The 18,398-nt window shown below is 35.3% G+C and overlaps 3 protein-coding genes across 4 annotated transcripts; 2 read left to right on the forward strand and 1 right to left on the reverse strand.

Moving 5' to 3' along the window:
* Nucleotides 1-338: 338 nt before the first annotated feature.
* LOC111692637 (eukaryotic translation initiation factor 3 subunit E-like) lies at nucleotides 339-1,301 on the forward strand (the record flags this gene model as incomplete). The annotated part of the gene is made up of 1 exon (XM_023456707.1): nucleotides 339-1,301. A coding segment is annotated over one exon (963 nt), but the record flags the coding sequence as incomplete, so codon positions are not given.
* A 582-nt stretch (nucleotides 1,302-1,883) lies between these two features.
* On the forward strand, nucleotides 1,884-7,008 carry LOC108916302 (eukaryotic translation initiation factor 3 subunit E). Its single transcript, XM_023456708.1, has 4 exons — nucleotides 1,884-2,044; nucleotides 2,099-2,377; nucleotides 3,678-4,604; nucleotides 6,889-7,008. The coding sequence occupies exons 1-4, from the start codon at nucleotides 1,955-1,957 to the stop codon at nucleotides 6,913-6,915; spliced, it is 1,323 nt and encodes a 440-aa protein (XP_023312476.1). The 5' UTR covers nucleotides 1,884-1,954; the 3' UTR covers nucleotides 6,916-7,008.
* Nucleotides 7,009-10,044: 3,036 nt separating this feature from the next.
* On the reverse strand, nucleotides 10,045-16,121 carry LOC108916303 (mediator of RNA polymerase II transcription subunit 10). 2 transcript variants are annotated; one of them, XM_018722518.1, is made up of 4 exons: nucleotides 15,781-16,121; nucleotides 15,642-15,725; nucleotides 13,534-13,753; nucleotides 10,045-10,315 (listed from the first exon to the last, which is right to left on the reverse strand). In XM_018722518.1, the coding sequence occupies exons 1-3, from the start codon at nucleotides 15,900-15,902 to the stop codon at nucleotides 13,564-13,566; spliced, it is 396 nt and encodes a 131-aa protein (XP_018578034.1). In that variant the 5' UTR covers nucleotides 15,903-16,121; the 3' UTR covers nucleotides 10,045-10,315; nucleotides 13,534-13,563. The 2 variants fall into 2 exon arrangements, with proteins under 2 accessions (XP_018578034.1, XP_018578033.1); XM_018722517.1 differs by having other exon boundaries at nucleotides 13,530-13,753.
* Nucleotides 16,122-18,398: the final 2,277 nt, after the last annotated feature.

Here is an 18,398-nt window from a genome sequence, read left to right on the forward strand (position 1 = left end):
ATCGGGGTGGAAAGTTTCCAATAGCCCACCCTGTATAATGCATTAGATTATGTATTTTAACTTGTTAGCAAGAGTGTAATTTCAAGTGTAGTTTCAATCTCGCCCAGCACTTTCACTCTCAGTTGTAAAATGGGTTGGCAGACGATTGGAATAGTTAAATAGTTACTTAAAGAAAATTTTTGTCTTTTGTCACCCTTTTCACAGAACATACATATTTTTGAAACATCTCGTTTCCAAAGTAAGTTAAAAAATAATTTATTACTGGAAAGCTTTGCGATGTCAAATGTCAATTGAAAATTTTTAGAAAATGGTCTATATTATGCTGTTTTCTTTTACAGTTTGAAATCGAAATGATTGATAGCTTACATAAGCTCGCAAAATATCGTTATGAATGTGGTAATTATTCAGTGTCTACATCTTATCTATACTTCTGTATGTTGGTATTGCCTCCCAATGATAAAAATTACTTGAGTGCCCTGTGGGGTAAATTCGCTTCAGAAATACTGGTTCAGAATTGGGATTCCGCATTAGAAGACCTGAATAAATTAAGGGAATACATCGACTCTAGCCCGAATCAGTTTGGAGGTAACAGTTTGCAATTACTTCAGCAAAGAACGTGGTTAATCCACTGGTCGCTATTTGTTTTCTTTAATCATGCCATGGGAAGAGATTTAATTATTGAAATGTTTTTATACCGCCCGCATTACCTTAATGCCATTCAAACTATGTGTCCTCATATTCTGCGTTATTTGGCAACTGCAGTAATTATAAATCGTGGACGAAGATCAGCTCTTAAAGATTTAGTGAAAGTTATTCAGCAAGAGAGTTACACTTACAGAGATCCGATTACGGAATTCCTGGAGCATCTGTATGTAAACTTTGATTTCGATGGAGCTCGACAAAAATTGCACGAGTGCCAAACTGTTTTATTCAACGATTTCTTCCTTATATCATGTTTAGACGAATTTGTAGAAAATGCTCGTCTAATGATTTTTGAAACTTTCTGTCGTATTCACCAGTGCATCAGTATTGGTATGCTTGCTGAGAAGCTTAATATGAATCCCGACGAAGCTGAATGCTGGATAGTAAATCTAATTAGAAATGCCAGATTAGATGCTAAAATTGATTCCAAACTGGGACATGTAGTGATGGGAGCTCAACCTCTTTCACCTTATCAACAATTAATTGAAAAAATTGACTCATTATCTGTAAGATCAGAAACGTTATGTGGACTCATAGATAGGAAACTTAAGGCAAGGACGGACGTAAGTTTGTTACTTATTATACAGGGTGTTTCATAATATATGCGCAGGACTTCAGGATGTGATAGCTCGTCCAAAAATTTGAAAAAAAGTTTGTATTAACTTACCCTCTAAAATGCACAATTTTCGAGATACAGGGTGTTGAAATTGTAAAAAAAAATTATTTTTTTGCGAATATGTCCGGAACCGTTTATCGTACAGAAAACAGCTTTTGTAAGCATTTACTACTCATAATAAGCTATGTTCTGTGCNTATTAATGAGTGTGTCGAGTTTTTGGTGTAATTTAGTGGTGTTTTCGTCCGAAAGTTAAACAACGGATGGGGCTCACCGAATTTGCTATCTCTCTCTAGCAATATGCAACCGCGTACTGCTAGAGAGAGATATCATTTTCCCTCCTATACCTCTTTCTCTCTAAACCTCCGCTACACTCTCGACCACTGAGACGCTGCCTCCAGTAGTATATGCTCTGTGGTTTTACTGAAATTCTGCCGAGCGAATTACGGAACGCACACCAATTGATTTGTAATAACACAACCCTAATCCTTATTGTATGGTCCGTGGTGTTATTAAGGACAAGGAAAATAAGAGATCAAAATTTCTTACATATTTTGTGTTGTGGATTAAAAGATATTTTGTGGTTATTTGAAGTGAGGAGTTTTAAATAAAAATAGAGCGAGGAAAGATATTAAAGATGGCACAATTTGATTTGACTTCAAAAATGGGTCAGTATTTAGACCGGCATTTAGTATTTCCATTGTTGGAATTTTTATCAGCTAAAGGAGTGAGTAACATGTTGGGTTATACAGAAACATTTTAACATATTGAACGATTTTAGATTTACAATGAAACCGAGTTGCTTAAAGCTAAATTAGATATTTTAAGTAAAACTAATATGATAGATTATGCAATTGATATAAGAAAACAGCTATATCCTGATGAGGAGGTTCCCGAAGATTTGAAGCAACGACGCATTCATGTTGTCGCACAGTTACAAGAGCTTCAACAAGAGGTGGAACCAATCTTACAAATAATGGGTGATGATGAAGTTATGAAAAATATGGAGAACATGAGAGATTCTAAAACACTAATTAATTTTCTTTCAAAAGATTATAAGGTATAGATTTTGTTTCTTGACCTAGGGATATTTTTGTAAATAACTTTGAAAATTAGTTTTTAAAACTTATTGTTTATAGGGAAAGTATATTTTTTTTAATAACAAAGCTTTGACGTACGTATAGTTGCCGATGCGATGTAGCATAAGTTATCTATTGTAAATCCCACAAAATTAATTCAGTCCTAGTAGTATTCAGTCTTTCAGAAATAAGCATGTTCCGCGAAAAATATAATAGGATACATATATAACTATGATATAAATACAGGGTGAGCCAATGGAAACCTTCAACACCAATTTTTTTGGTTTAAAATAAAAATTTGGGAAAACGCTCGGACACGTCAACTTTTGATTTGAGGGGGAACTATTTTTCAGTTTTTTTCATCCCCGTAGCTTTAACCCCCTAGCTGGGGAGAGAACAACCCCCCAAATTTGAATAGGGGATAGGGGTCAGGCTATACCTCTTTTTAAAAGTCTCATAGAGTTCTTTATGACCCTACAATTTCGCCTCATTATTTGATCTTTCCAGTCTAGACTTTCTAAGTTCTGCAAGAACGCATAACTGTAGAATGTTATAGGATAACTGCCGATATGTTGCAGAATGTTAGAGAAGAGATAGAGGATCGATTTTATTATTGCATGCATGGTAATGGCAGACATTTTGAACAGTTTGTTAGATAAAGTTCACGTGTAGACCTAATTAATAAATTAGTAAGTATTTTTATTTTGACAAGCTATTTCGTTACGGATAAAAATAATGAGGCGAAATTGTAGGGTCATAAAGAACTCGATGAGACCTTTAAAAAGAGGTATGGCCTGACCCCTATCCCCTATTCAAATTTGGGGTGTTGTTCTCTCCCCAACTAGGGGGTTAAAGCTATGGGGATGAAGAAATCTGAAAAATAGTTCAAATCAAAAGTTGATGTGTCCGAGCTTTTTCCCAGATTTTTATTATAAACCAAAAAATCGGGGTGGAAAGTTTCCAATAGCCCACCCTGTATAATGCATTAGATTATGTATTTTAACTTGTTAGCAAGAGTGTAATTTCAAGTGTAGTTTCAATCTCGCCCAACACTTTCACTCTCAGTTGTAAAATGGGTTGGCAGACGATTGGAATAGTTAAATAGTTACTTAAAGAAAATTTTTGTCTTTTGTCACCCTTTTCACAGAACATACATATTTTTGAAACATCTCGTTTCCAAAGTAAGTTAAAAAATAATTTATTACTGGAAAGCTTTGCGATGTCAAATGTCAATTGAAAATTTTTAGAAAATGGTCTATATTATGCTGTTTTCTTTTACAGTTTGAAATCGAAATGATTGATAGTTTACATAAGCTCGCAAAATATCGTTATGAATGTGGTAATTATTCAGTGTCTACATCTTATCTATACTTCTGTATGTTGGTATTGCCTCCCAATGATAAAAATTACTTGAGTGCCCTGTGGGGTAAATTCGCTTCAGAAATACTGGTTCAGAATTGGGATTCCGCATTAGAAGACCTGAATAAATTAAGGGAATACATCGACTCTAGCCCGAATCAGTTTGGAGGTAACAGTTTGCAATTACTTCAGCAAAGAACGTGGTTAATCCACTGGTCGCTATTTGTTTTCTTTAATCATGCCATGGGAAGAGATTTAATTATTGAAATGTTTTTATACCGCCCGCATTACCTTAATGCCATTCAAACTATGTGTCCTCATATTCTGCGTTATTTGGCAACTGCAGTAATTATAAATCGTGGACGAAGATCAGCTCTTAAAGATTTAGTGAAAGTTATTCAGCAAGAGAGTTACACTTACAGAGATCCGATTACGGAATTCCTGGAGCATCTGTATGTAAACTTTGATTTCGATGGAGCTCGACAAAAATTGCACGAGTGCCAAACTGTTTTATTCAACGATTTCTTCCTTATATCATGTTTAGACGAATTTGTAGAAAATGCTCGTCTAATGATTTTTGAAACTTTCTGTCGTATTCACCAGTGCATCAGTATTGGTATGCTTGCTGAGAAGCTTAATATGAATCCCGACGAAGCTGAATGCTGGATAGTAAATCTAATTAGAAATGCTAGATTAGATGCTAAAATTGATTCCAAACTGGGACATGTAGTGATGGGAGCTCAACCTCTTTCACCTTATCAACAATTAATTGAAAAAATTGACTCATTATCTGTAAGATCAGAAACGTTATGTGGACTCATAGATAGGAAACTTAAGGCAAGGACGGACGTAAGTTTGTTACTTATTATACAGGGTGTTTCATAATATATGCGCAGGACTTCAGGATGTGATAGCTCGTCCAAAAATTTGAAAAAAAGTTTGTATTAACTTACCCTCTAAAATGCACAATTTTCGAGATACAGGGTGTTGAAATTGTAAAAAAAAATTCGTTTTTTGCGAATATCTCCGGAACCGTTTATCGTACAGAAAACAGCTTTTGTAAGCATTTACTACTCATAATAAGCTATGTTCTGTGCGAGAAAAAATTTTTTTCAAAGTCATAATTGGTGAAGATTTTGAAGGGGAAGTGGGTGTTTTTCTCCCCAACTTCTACGCCACTGGAAAAAGTACGGTTTTGAGACGCCCATTTGAACCGCCAATGTTTTCTACACAAAAAAAGTACTCTTGGTCATAAGCTCTAAAGTTGACCGTTTTCGAGAAAAATCTACTTTTATGTTGAAAAACATGGTCAATTTTTTGAAATAAAATTTTTATTTTACTAAATGTATTATAATTTTTTTTATCAAGTAGGCTTTAAATTTTAAAACAAAAGCTACCTCCTGTCAAAATAACAATTAGTTTGTACCTGCGAAAAGTCAATTTGTATTACAAAAGTAAAAATGAATTACACAAACGCTGAAATGTGCGAAATGCATTACCTTTACGGAATGGCGAGCGGTAATTCGGCAGAAGCAAGGCGGTTGTATCAAGAAAGACATCGTGATCGCCAAGTACCACATCATAACTTGTTTCAACGCATTCACCAACGACTATGGGAAAATGGAAGTTTTAAAAAGAATACTGCTGATAATGGGCGGCCTATGGAAGCTGCAAATGCCCAAGTAGAAGAGGCTGTCCTCAACGAAATTGAAGAAAATCCGATCACAAGTACCAGAAAAATTGCTCACAACTTAAACATACCTCACTCGACGGTTTGGAGAATTTTGAAAAGACAACTTTTGTATCCCTACCATATCCAAAGAGTACAAGCCTTATTGCCAAGAGATTTTCCGCCAAGATTGGCTTTTTGTAGATGGATGCAAGACAAAATAGCTCAAAATCCTCAGTTTGGAGCCGAAGTTATGTTTACCGATGAAGCATCTTTCTCGAGAGATGGTATTTTCAATTTTCACAATAACCACATATGGGCTGAAGAAAATCCACATGAAATTGCAGAAGGCAATCATCAGCAACAATTTTCCGTGAATGTTTGGGCTGGCATCGTCGGTGATCATTTGATAGGCCCACATTTTTTACCGAACAGATTAAACGGTGCAGATTATCGACAATTTCTAGAAGAAGTACTGCCGGAACTGCTGGAAGATGTACCGCTTCAAGTAAGAGAAAACATGTACTTTATGCATGATGGAGCTCCGGCCCACTTTAGTTTGGTTGCTCGCCAATACTTGGACGACGAATATCAAGACCGTTGGATCGGTCGAGGAGGTCCCCATCCTTGGCCCCCGCGATCTCCCGAACTTAATTGTTTAGATTTTTTCTTTTGGGGCCATCTCAAAACCCTAGTCTACGCTACTCCAGTTGAAAATGTTGATCAATTAAGAGAACGCATTGTTGCATCTTGCGACATAATTCGGAACACTCCGGAAATTTTCTTGCGTGTTAGACAGTCAATGCGTCGAAGAATTGCTGCGTGCATTGAAGCTAACGGAGGACATTTCCAACATTTAATTTAACTGTGTACGATTTGTTTTTTTTTAAATTTTGCAACTATGAAGTTAACGTTTGGTTTTGTTACTTGTTCTAACGATTAAATAAATTTTGTTTAATTAGTAAAAAAATTTTATTTCAAAAAATTGACCATGTTTTTCAACATAAAAGTAGATTTTTCTCGAAAACGGTCAACTTTAGAGCTTATGACCAAGAGTACTTTTTTTGTGTAGAAAACATTGGCGGTTCAAATGGGCGTTACAAAACCGTACTTTTTCCAGTGGCGTAGAAGTTGGGGAGAAAAACACCCACTTCCCCTTCAAAATCTTCACCAATTATGACTTTGAAAAAAATTTTTTCTCGCACAGAACATAGCTTATTATGAGTAGTAAATGCTTACAAAAGCTGTTTTCTGTACGATAAACGGTTCCGGAGATATTCGCAAAAAACGAATTTTTTTTTACAATTTCAACACCCTGTATCTCGAAAATTGTGCATTTTAGAGGGTAAGTTAATACAAACTTTTTTTCAAATTTTTGGACGAGCTATCACATCCTGAAGTCCGGCGCATATATTATGAAACACCCTGTATAGTACAAATATAAACTTTTATTTTTTTTTACAGATACGATGGGGAAATCAAGAATTTTAAATAAAAAAATGTTTAAGTTAAGATTTTGTATTGTTCAGCTAACAGAATATTTGCTGTACATTAAAAATCTATTTTTATTAAACAACCAATAAATTGTCTTTATTTCCCCTTTCTTAAAAAAAAAACAAAGTAATCCAATGCTAAAAGTATTCTGCACGTCATTAATTGCGACTAATTTTGTGTAAGAATTTTGTATTCCTAAAAATATTGAGACAGGTTCTTTTACCAATAAAATGATTTGTCAAAATTTTTCAACAAATCAATGATTTTCTAGAACCTCGCCATCAAAAAAAATTGTTTCGTTATACCACATTCAGTAGTTGTTGAATTTCATATACAGGGTGTCACCTAGCGAATGTTACATACTTCAAGGGTATAATCTAGAATCCAAATGATGTCGATTTAACCAAACTTGCCTAAACGAAAAATGTCAAAAAAGATACAGGGTGTTGGAAGTTTCTTTTTTATTTCTTGTTTTCTCCTTAACTCAGAACCCAGTTAAACGATTTGAGCAAAATTTGCTGTTGCTTAGTTTCTCTTCATAAAGTATACAGTGATTATACTCCTATTAGGTTAAATCATACAGAGCGTTCATTTTACTACAACCCTTTGTGAATATTCCTTTTTTTTGTTACACGTCTATTAGAAATAGGTAGAGAATTGTACACAAAAAATGTATACCCATCAAAAGTTGAAATTATGCTTGATATTACAGAAAATATTTATTAACACACCCCACATTTTTTTGGAAATTACGTATTCAAAATAAATAGTTTGTATTTTGCAAAAGTTTGTTTCTGAAAATGCCTCGTTACAATGAATTTACAAATTATGAAATGAGAGACATGATAGTGGTATATTTACAGGCACATTTTAGTGAACGCGCTGCTAAGAGAACATATGAAGAACTTTATTCAGAATCGCAGACAGCCTTCTCACACATTGTTTGCTTCTTTATTCACAAGATTAGGAGAAACTGAAAACTTTCGGTCTAATTCACGAAATGGAAGGTACGTTTAAAGAAGGATACAAGACAAAGAACAAATTTTAGAAAGAGTAGTAGAAAATCCCGAAATTAATATTCGTCGTTTGTCATCAGTCACAAGAGTTAGCCGCAAAACTGTTTCAATTATACTCCACGCAACGTTTCCATTTTCACCCAGTACAAAATTTGCTTAAACCAGACCGTCCGCTGAGATTAACATTTTGGGAACGATTTCTCCAGTTACATAACAGGGATCACACTTTTCTCGGAAGAATTGCCTTTACAGATGAAGCTGATTTTACCCTTAGAAGTATTTTTAATTAGATAGATTGTCAACGTGTGAAGCGAAGAAAATGCGCACACAATAAAAGAGCATCACTTCCAACACGAATTTTCAATTGTGTGGTGCAGAATTGTAGAAAATTTTAAATCGAGCATTTCTAAACCATTGGATTGGTCGAGGTAGTGACTTTCCTTGGCCTTCTCAATGTCCAGATAATAATCTGTAAGACTTTTAGTTTTGGGGGTCATTTGAAAGGAATTGTTTACAACTCTGTAACACCTAATATAGGAGAACTTTGGAATACGAACGTATAATTTGTTTCTATTCTGAATAGTTTCATAAAATGTTTAAGGAAATGTGTGGAAGCGAATGGGGGACACGTAGAACATTTATTATAAATTAGTAGACTTTTTATTACTGCCACCTTTCAGTTTATTAATTATGGATACGTAGTTATTTCTAAAAAATGTGTGTTAATAAATATTTTCTGTAATATCTTCATAATCGAACATAATTTAGATTTTTGATAAGTATACATTTTTTGTGTAGAATAAAATTCTCTACCTATTTTTGATAGTTGTGTGTAAAAAGGTTACAGAAGAATATTCACAAAGGTTTGTATACTCCACGGTCGAAATTATAGAGTGACTCAGACATAATATAAAAAACTATTACCATAACGCGTATAAAATATAAGATGATTTTTATAAAGGTTCAACATTATTTATCTTTGTACCGCTCGCTACACACATCAATAGAATCTATAATCGTCTATAGACTGAGTTACACTGAACGTCGATCTATATTCTATCTCTGTCTTTTGCACTTGGTAGGGAATAGGGAAATGCTTTTTTAGTGGGTGTAAACGGATTTGATTTACCCGTCCTGAGGAACGTTATAGCATAAGTGTAGACAAGGGGTCTAATTCCGTGGCTATAATAAATTTATGAATTAAAAAAACACAACTGGGACGTTTTAAAATGCTGTAATAATTAAAATGTATCAAAGTGCCGGTTATAGCAAAGCGTAAAAAAATATTAGATGTTATGTTTTATTATCTTTTTTCAAATATTTTCTATATCTTGTTGCCTTTTACGCAGACACGCCAATGGATTTTCGTTCCCGGCACGCTTCATCCCCCTTACTAGTCCAAAAGCTAGCAATGAGTCACTATAAAATGAACGTCCTGTATGATTCAATCTAATAAGAACATAATTACTGCATACTGCACTAAGCAACAGTAAAATTTGCTCAAATCGGTTAACTGGGTTGTGAGTTAAGGAGAAAACCAGAAATAAAAAAAGAAACTTTAACACCCTGTAACTTTATTGCGACATTTTTCGTTTAAGCAAGTTTGATTAAATCGACACCATTTGGGTTCTAGATTATACTGTTGAAGTATGTAACATTCGTTAGGTGACACCCTGTATAGAACGGTTAGTTTAATTTTTTGCTACTAATATGCACTGGAGTTTAGTTATTACTCCACTTTTAGTAAACAACTGGTATTTTGTATTTCTACCCTTATAGCCATTTTATAGTCAAATAAATGTATGAATTAATATTAACAATTGTATTACACAGTTCAGTTTTTTATTGTAATTACTAGTAATTTTAGTTAAATAATTTCAAGAGAATAGAAACCAATATAAGTAACGTTTAATGATTTTTATAAACACCGTTGGCATTATATGTTTATATCAAAATGAAACCAGAATTCACTAAAAAATTGTTGGAAAATTACAGCCAGATGTATTTTTACAATTTCTTCATGAATTTATTATCATCGATAAATTGATGATAATTTTATCAGTGCTTTGTATGGATGTAAGGATTTAATTTAAATAATAGTAAAACCACGAAATTTTTAATTTATATTCTGAAAAATATGTACCTATTTACAATAATTATACTTCAAATTGAACCTAACGGTTTTTTTGTTATAAATGTATTAACAATTCTTATTTGAAAGTTCAAGATAAGATAAAAAATTACAAAACTGTAAGTAAAGATGTCTTGGTATTTATAAGGACTGGCAATCCAGCTGAAAGAATTAAGTGTACATAAACACAGGTATTATAAGTTTCCGTAAGTTTCTGAAGATAGTACTTAATATACTTGAACCTAGATCCCTAAAAAAAAAATATAAATGTAGTCCTGTAAAGATTTTATCTGTTTTCGACTTGAATCACGAAAATATATGGTTATATTGTGGTTGTCCTCTGTATGTGAATTTTGAAAAAAAAAGTTACAACAATATGTGTGATGTGTCATCAAATAGATGTCCCAATCATTTTTAAAAATTACAGGTAGGGTTCCCACTTGTCCTATATTTCAGAGCACACTTTTATATTTAAAAGTTATGCCATATATTAAGGAAGAGGAAATTCTAATAAAAATTAATATTTCACGTTTTATAAAATAAAAAATAAAGATCTCCGACCAGCTAAACCGAATAATAAATATAGGTCTTTGAAACATGTACGTTTTATATACACTGTGTTCCAAAGTCCAGGAACATTTAGATTAAAAGTGAGTTTTAGGTAAAGTTCAGATATACTTCAGAAAATACATTACTTTTGTCATTTTTTGATGTGTAAACAAATGTTTACAATTAACCCTCTACCCCCCGCAGGGCTCCCCCATTTTTTTTAATTGCACAGTATGGCTTGTGATAGGTCATTTGAAAGATAATTTCATTCTCTTTATGGTAATGTAAAGTTTTCTGAAAAATTTTAGAAAACAAAAGGAGTTATTTTTTTAACTGAACCAACATTAAATCCCAATTCATTTATTTAATTAAATAAGGTTTGCTGGTTAATAATCATGCAAACCGCATTTTATAATAAAGTAACTTTGTCAAAAAAATATTCGATTTGTCAAATTTGTTCATTAAATATTTAATCAAATATGGCTCTAAATGAAAGAGAAAGAATAACGATTTTGATGATGAGAGGATATGGTGTATAGAACAATACGAAGGTTTGAAGAAACTCGAACCGTGAAGGACAAGCCCCGATCAGAACGCCCAAGAACTGCAACTAATGACAATAATGCTGTTGAAGCATTGCAGTTTTGTGGAAGATTCTCAAACTTCTGTGCATGCTTCTGCTAGAGAACATGATGATGATAGACCATCTATTTGCCAAATTTTAAAAACAAACTCATATAAACCTTACAAAATACATTTACTGCACGAGTTAAGTGAAGATGATTATGATCGAAGGTTTGATTTCTGTGAAACTTTAATGGCAAAAGTTGACCAAGAGGTTAATTTGAGGTACTGGAGTGATCAAAATTCTCACTAGATGAGAGAACATACCCAGAGATCTCAAAAAATAAATACGTGAGCTGGTATTATTGGTACTACCATTATTAGTCCGTTTGTAAGTAAATGGCCAAAAGTATGAACAAATGTTACGTATTCAAATTGTACTCGCTTTACAAAACTGAAGACATTAATTTTAACAGAATATGGTTCCAGCAGGACGGTACAACACATTTTGCTATGAATGGCCAGCACGCTCTCCTGATATAACACCCCTAGATTACCTTTAAAAAATAATGTTTATAAAAGAAAGTCATTAAATATGAGGAACAGAATATTTGAGGAATCGCATCACAACAAATTACCAGAGATAACTTAATGAACATTGTGACATCATTCTACTATAATAGGTTGGGATATTGCCAAATTGAGGGTTGGAGACAGTTTGAACATTTATTATAGACTTTATTCAAAGTATAATCGCATAATTGTGTTATTTTTTCGTTTGAATTTTTTAATAAAGGTGTGTATTTAAGGAGGTTTATCTGATTTGGAATTGACGAACAAATATTCATAAAAAAAAAAATAATATAAGCTTATTAATATGAACAAAATCCTCAAAAAAAATTATGACTAGTTTGGATACCAAAGAGACGAGATATTAATAAAATAATTTTTCACGATTTAGTACAGAGTCTTATGAGAATGCAGATTTTTTTGGTCTTTCCACTTAGAATGCGCGACAATTGACGAACAGTTTCCATAGCAACTTGTATAAATAGGAAACTGATATCTAAGGAACCGTATGACGGCTCGGAAAAATCGATTAGGTACTTGTAAGATACATAATTTATAATAATTCTCCTTCAAACTGCTGTCGTTGACTAACTTAACCTCCATATGCGTGATAGCGGCAACGCCGCGGTTCTCGAAGTAGCGTATTATTTGAAATTCGCAGGTGTGACATATGATGTATATTTCAAGTTTAGGCATCCTAACAAAGCCAGCCAAGTGCAACGTTTCCAAATCTAAAGGTTTACTACTTTAGTCACTAGCGAATCTACAGACTCTCGTCAGACTTTAGACGCACCTCTGTACCCGATAAACCTCCTTAAGAAAAAATAACTGTAACTTCTTTCTTTTCCAGAAAATTTTATATTACTGTAAAGAGACTGAAATTATCTTTCAAATGACGTATCAATGACTATGCAATTTAAAAAAAAAAGTGGGGGAACCTTGTGTGAGGTAGGGGGGGTAAATGTAAACATTTGTTTACACGTCAAAAAATGACAAAAGGAATGTATTTTCTGAAGTATATCTGAACTTTACCTAAAACTCACTATTAATCTACACATCTTGCTGTTCTGGGACTTTTGGGACACAGTGTATTACATACTTTATACTAAATAGTATCTTTGTAAATAGTATACCTAAAGCTCTATAAAAAGCAAGTATTTGACTAATGTATTAATTGTATGTTATGCACTGTTAAACTTTGTGGTAAAAAAGACATTCAAGCAAAATGATTGTAATGTCAACAATTTTGAACTCAAATAACTTATATACTTCCATCAAATATATCGAAAACAAGAACCAAGATAACTGTGCTGCGGATACCTGCACTTTAGTGCCTTAAGTATACCTACTCATACTCAATGTATAGTATGTTCTACATTTCTGTTTTGAGTACCATCGAAGAAGTACGAAAATATAAATATTTTACAGTGCGATAAAAAGTGTGGAAAAAATTTCAATATTTCTTAAACGATGTTCATGGTTTCCTCGGACACTTCAATTTTACATTTTAACCAGATATTTTTTCATGTCTCCCACTTACATCTTTTCGAAAATAACGAAATTATTCCATACTTTTTTCCACATGTTTAATATCCATGCCACATGCTCATTTAAGTATTCAGTATTTGCGATTCTAGACCACACATGATCGGAGTGCAGTACCCTAAATGAAAACCAGACTTAAATTTGTCTTCATACAGCCATTAATAAACATTGAAAGAAATCAGAGAACACAAATTTTGACATAAAGAAAAAAAAATATTGTTAATTTAAGAATTTACCTACTTTCCTTAAAATGTCAGCCGACATTTTACTTTATTCGTCTCCTCTCAATGCTCTATATTTGCTTAATTCATTAGGAAAAGTTCTACTTAATTCCAAGAGCATATTTGCTTTAAATTTCCTATAAGCATCAATTTTTCCCTTCACTTGCTCATTTTTGGCTAAAGCTTTTTCAATGCAGTCTTTAGTATACAATTGTGGATTTCGTCCCTGATCAATATAACTAAAATTATATCATCTTATTAATTAAAAGAATATTTGCTACTTGCACTTATAATTGTTACTGTTACATTATCCACTAATCTCATTCAAAAACATTGTTCGATTCATTAATGGACAATGTGAGAATCCCAAAATAACATAAAGGTGGTTATAACGTTCATCTTCAATCGTTGATTAATGTTTCTTAAACAGTAATTTATAACAATGGGATTATTAATTAATTAAGCAATAAGACATTTTTATAGTTACATTTTAAATATTTAGTACTGTCGTTTTACATATATTTTTTTTACTAATGCAGGGTCACTGCACATATTTGACCAATTTTAAATTTTGACTAAACTTGTCTAATGTTATTTCCTTCCGGTTTTCCTGTTTTTGGTAATTATTTTCCCCACTTTAACAGTTGTATTCATATTTTTTTATTTAATATTATTTAGTTGTGCAAAAAGCTGTAGTGGCAGTCAATACAAAATTATAAATTTTAAAATGAAAAAACTGAAAACATCGAACTATTCATGAATAAGTTTTATTTTTATCATTGTATTATCAATATTAGATTGGGAAATGTACTTTTAAACTACAAACTCTCACTTAAAGGTTATATTTTTTATATTTTCATATTTTTTTTTTACTAGGTAAAAGCTCACATTGGTATATCTTCTATACATATAATAAATAAAAATTAAATGCCATTTGTTGGAAAGCACATAACGTCAGAACGGCTGGACCGATTCGGCAATTTTTTTTTTAATGTTCATAATAACGTTTTTAGGGGAAAAAAAATTAGAAAAGTTGCCCGGAAAATTTGGGAAAAACAAAAGTGCTTTTTCTATGGAATTTTTGTATGAACTCACCATAACTTCACGACTCAAAATATGGACGTGCATAATTCTTTTTTTGTTTTGTTCGTTATGGTCCTGGCAGTTTTCAAGAAAAAAAAATTTTGGGACAATTACAAACAAAATTCAGAAAAAATACAAAAATCATAATTTTTGTATGCACTATCAATCATAACTGACGATAAGAATGAGATATTTAGTTGATTCTTAATTTGTTTTGTTCTCGGGATGGAAATAACTCAAATTAACGTTTTGAATTGAAAAAAAATGTGGAAGATCTGGAGAAACACATTATAGCCTAACACGTATAAAATTCTCCACTTCTGAATGTGCTCCTCAAATCGAATATCCATGGCCACAATCGTTAATAGATACAACAATCACTCAGAATTTTTTTTTCTCATTTTTACTTTGTTTACACATTTCCAATAGTTTTTCACAAATTCACAAAACGATCACAAACAAATTTATTTAAATTTGGAGAGGACATCTGTCGAGTCAACTAGTACTGTAATAAAAATAAATAATACTGGCTTAGACAACATTTCATTGGCTCAATACGCTTAATAATATGAATGTTTAAAAACACCAAAAATGTCCTTGGTCTCACAGTAGTGTGGCCGACTAATAGGTATTAGAAAAATGGTTGTAACCAAATTTTTTTTCCATCAATTACCATCACTCAAGCTATAGAGTGAAAGCTTTTCTTTGTACTACATATTAGATACTTTAAAGTATGGAGCCGAACTGAGGCAGTAGGCAGAAGAAACTTTCAATTACCCCATGTCCTGTGTGTGCACAAGAAAAAAAAACTATTCCATATTATTGAAATTTATTACCTGTACACAGTTTTAGGAGGTAATAACTCATTCTGAGGTCATTTAAAAGAAGTGTTTTAGGCAATATACCCTTATGTAAGCCAAATTTATTATCTTCATCTCCCTCATTTGCCATTTGAAACGTGAAATTACTTTTTGTGCGCTACACTAACAGAAAGTAATGGATTTTCTTTCAAATAGGTGTATATCTATTAAAATAGACTCTTACTCAAATACTTCCAGAGGGACGTGAACATCTTGAACTTGTGATTTCAATTTATCAACTTCTTGTAATCCATGTACTAATGCCTGCCTAAAATAATTTGATATTAGAAAGCACATTACCATATACAAATGAATTGCCTTACAATTTTTGATTGAGAACGTTTTGACTCTGAGGTTGAAAATCACTTACAATAATATGAATCTGTCTCACATTTTCTATAAAAATTTCTAATTGAGTTTCTAAATTTTCCAACGACGATGCCATTTTAAAAGAAAAAGTCACGTCACAAATAAGACCTTAGGAGTTACGAAAATAGAGAGAATTTATAGGTAGCTGCTATCTAAACACATTCTCTTGTTCGAAAACCATATAAGTACAAGCATAATATAATAATAATCGTAAAGCAATAATTTTATTTTATATTTTTGATCGAGTGAGAAATGAGAATCTACCACAGAACACAGAACATACCTTAGCTTGAATCAATGAAAAATGAAATCTACTAGTGTTGGCTAGTGATAGTGAGTGCGCGCCATAATTCCATGGCTAGAAATTGGCCTCAATGATTTGGGATCGAGGGGGATTATCCCTCTTTAGTCTTTATCCTGCCTCATCTCGTGTAGGCCTGGACAGCCTTCGTAGGTGGGCCCCATCCGTCGTCTACTTCGAAATGCGGCCGGTGTAGGCGCTTTGTGGGACCTCCTTTTGTCCCCGCCGGCAAGGGCCATTTTTTCCGGCGCTCTTCTTGCTTCACCGGCTCGTCTGTTTCAACCCCGGTGGTGGTGTGTGCGTGTGTGCGTGCGTGCGTGCGTGCGGGTGCGTGCGTGCGGGTGCTTGCGTGTGGGTGCGTAGGCGCGTGTGCGTGTGTGTGGGTGCGTGCGTGTGTGCGCGTGCGTGTGTGTGGGCCTGTGTGCGCGTGTGTGGGCGTGTGTGCGTGTGTGTGTGCGTGTGTGTGTATTCGTTTCTTGATCCTGGAGGTCTCTGAAACAGAAAAGGTTAGCGGGTAGGGGGGGGGTCGTTGGGGTGGTCACCCAGGGTCAAAAAGTTGGTGTCTAGGTCTTTTGTGTTTGTTGGTCACGTAGGGTACGTAGTCAACGGCTTGCCTGAGGAGGGGATTGTCATGTCTAGCGGCTACGTCAAACCGCGCCATTATTCCATGGCTAGAAATTGGCCTCAATGATTTGGGATCGAGGGGGATTATCCCTCTTTATCCTGCCTCATCTCGTGTAGGCCTGGACAGCCTTCGTAGGTAGGCCCCATCCGTCGTCTACCCCGACCGCAAATGCGGCCGGTGTAGGCGCTTTGTGGGACCTCCTTTTGTCCTGGCTGGGCCCCGCCGGCTAGGGCCCTTTCTTCTGGCGCTCTTCTTGCTTCGCCGGCTCGTCTGTGTAAACCCCGGGGGTGGTGTCATTGTTATGGTTGGGTAGGGTAGTGCGGCTATGCAGCCTGGGATGCGCTTTGCTAAGGTGGCCCTTAGGCTAGCGCGGGAGGGGAGGGGTAAGGAGGGAATAGGGGGTGTGTATGTGTGTGTGTGTGTCATTGTTTGTCTTCGTTTCTTGATCCTGGAGGTCTCTGAAACAGAAAAGGTTATCGGACAGGGGGGGAGGGGATGTCGTTGGGGTGGTCACCCAGGGTCAAAAAGTTGGTGTCTAGGTCTTTTGTGTTTGTTCTCGACAGACTGACACTATCCCAGGAACTCATCTCCTGGATTCGACAAACACGAAACCTGGGCGTGATGATGGACCAGCGTCGCACGTGGAAACCGCACATCGTGGAGACGGTGGCGAGAGCGAAAACCACCAGGGCTAGGCTCTATCCCTTACTCAAAGGTGGAAACACCCTCAGTTTAAGGAATAAGCGAACGCTTATCAAGGTGGTACTTCAACCGCAGCTAACCTACGCCTCCACGGCGTGGGGTCACGCGGCAAAAAGCCACTTAAAGTCATTACAGGCTGTGGAAAACATAGCCCTCCGCACGGCCACCGACGCGCCCTGGTACGTAAGAAACACTGACATATTACGAGACTTACAATACACAAACGCTACACAGACAATAAGACAAAACGCGGAGAAACGATTTGACGTAGCCGCTAGACATGACAATCCCCTCCTCAGGCAAGCCGTTGACTACGTACCCGACGTGACCGACAAACACAAAAGACCTAGACACCAACTTTTTGACCCTGGGTGACCACCCCAATGACCCCCCCCCCCCGCCCGCTAACCTTTTCTGTTTCAGAGACAGCCAGGATCAAGAAACGAAGACAACGACACACACACACACACACACATACACACCCCCCATACCCTCCTTACCCCTCCCCTCCCGCGCTAGCCTAAGGGCCACCTTAGCAAAGCGCATCCCAGGCTGCATAGCCGCACTACCCTACCCAACCATACCACACATAAACATGACACTACCCCCGGGGTTTACACAGACGAGCCGGCGAAGCAAGAAGAGCGCCAGAAGAAAGGGCCCTAGCCGGCGGGGCCCAGCCAGGACAAAAGGAGGTCCCACAAAGCGCCTACACCGGCCGCATTTGCGGTCGGGGTAGACGACGGATGGGGCCCACCTACGAAGGCTGTCCAGGCCTACACGAGATGAGGCAGGATAAAGAGGGATAATCCCCCTCGATCCCAAATCATTGAGGCCAATTTCTAGCCATGGAGTAATGGCGGCGACTAGTGACATCCAATGATTTGAACATCCAAACATAACTCATAGTATACAGGTTCGGAAAGTCCCCATGGTACATCGGC

The sequence above is a fragment of the Anoplophora glabripennis genome, unplaced genomic scaffold, assembly GCF_000390285.2.
Source record: "Anoplophora glabripennis isolate ALB-LARVAE unplaced genomic scaffold, Agla_2.0 scaffold2125, whole genome shotgun sequence".
NCBI classification, from domain to species: Eukaryota; Metazoa; Arthropoda; class Insecta; order Coleoptera; family Cerambycidae; genus Anoplophora; species Anoplophora glabripennis.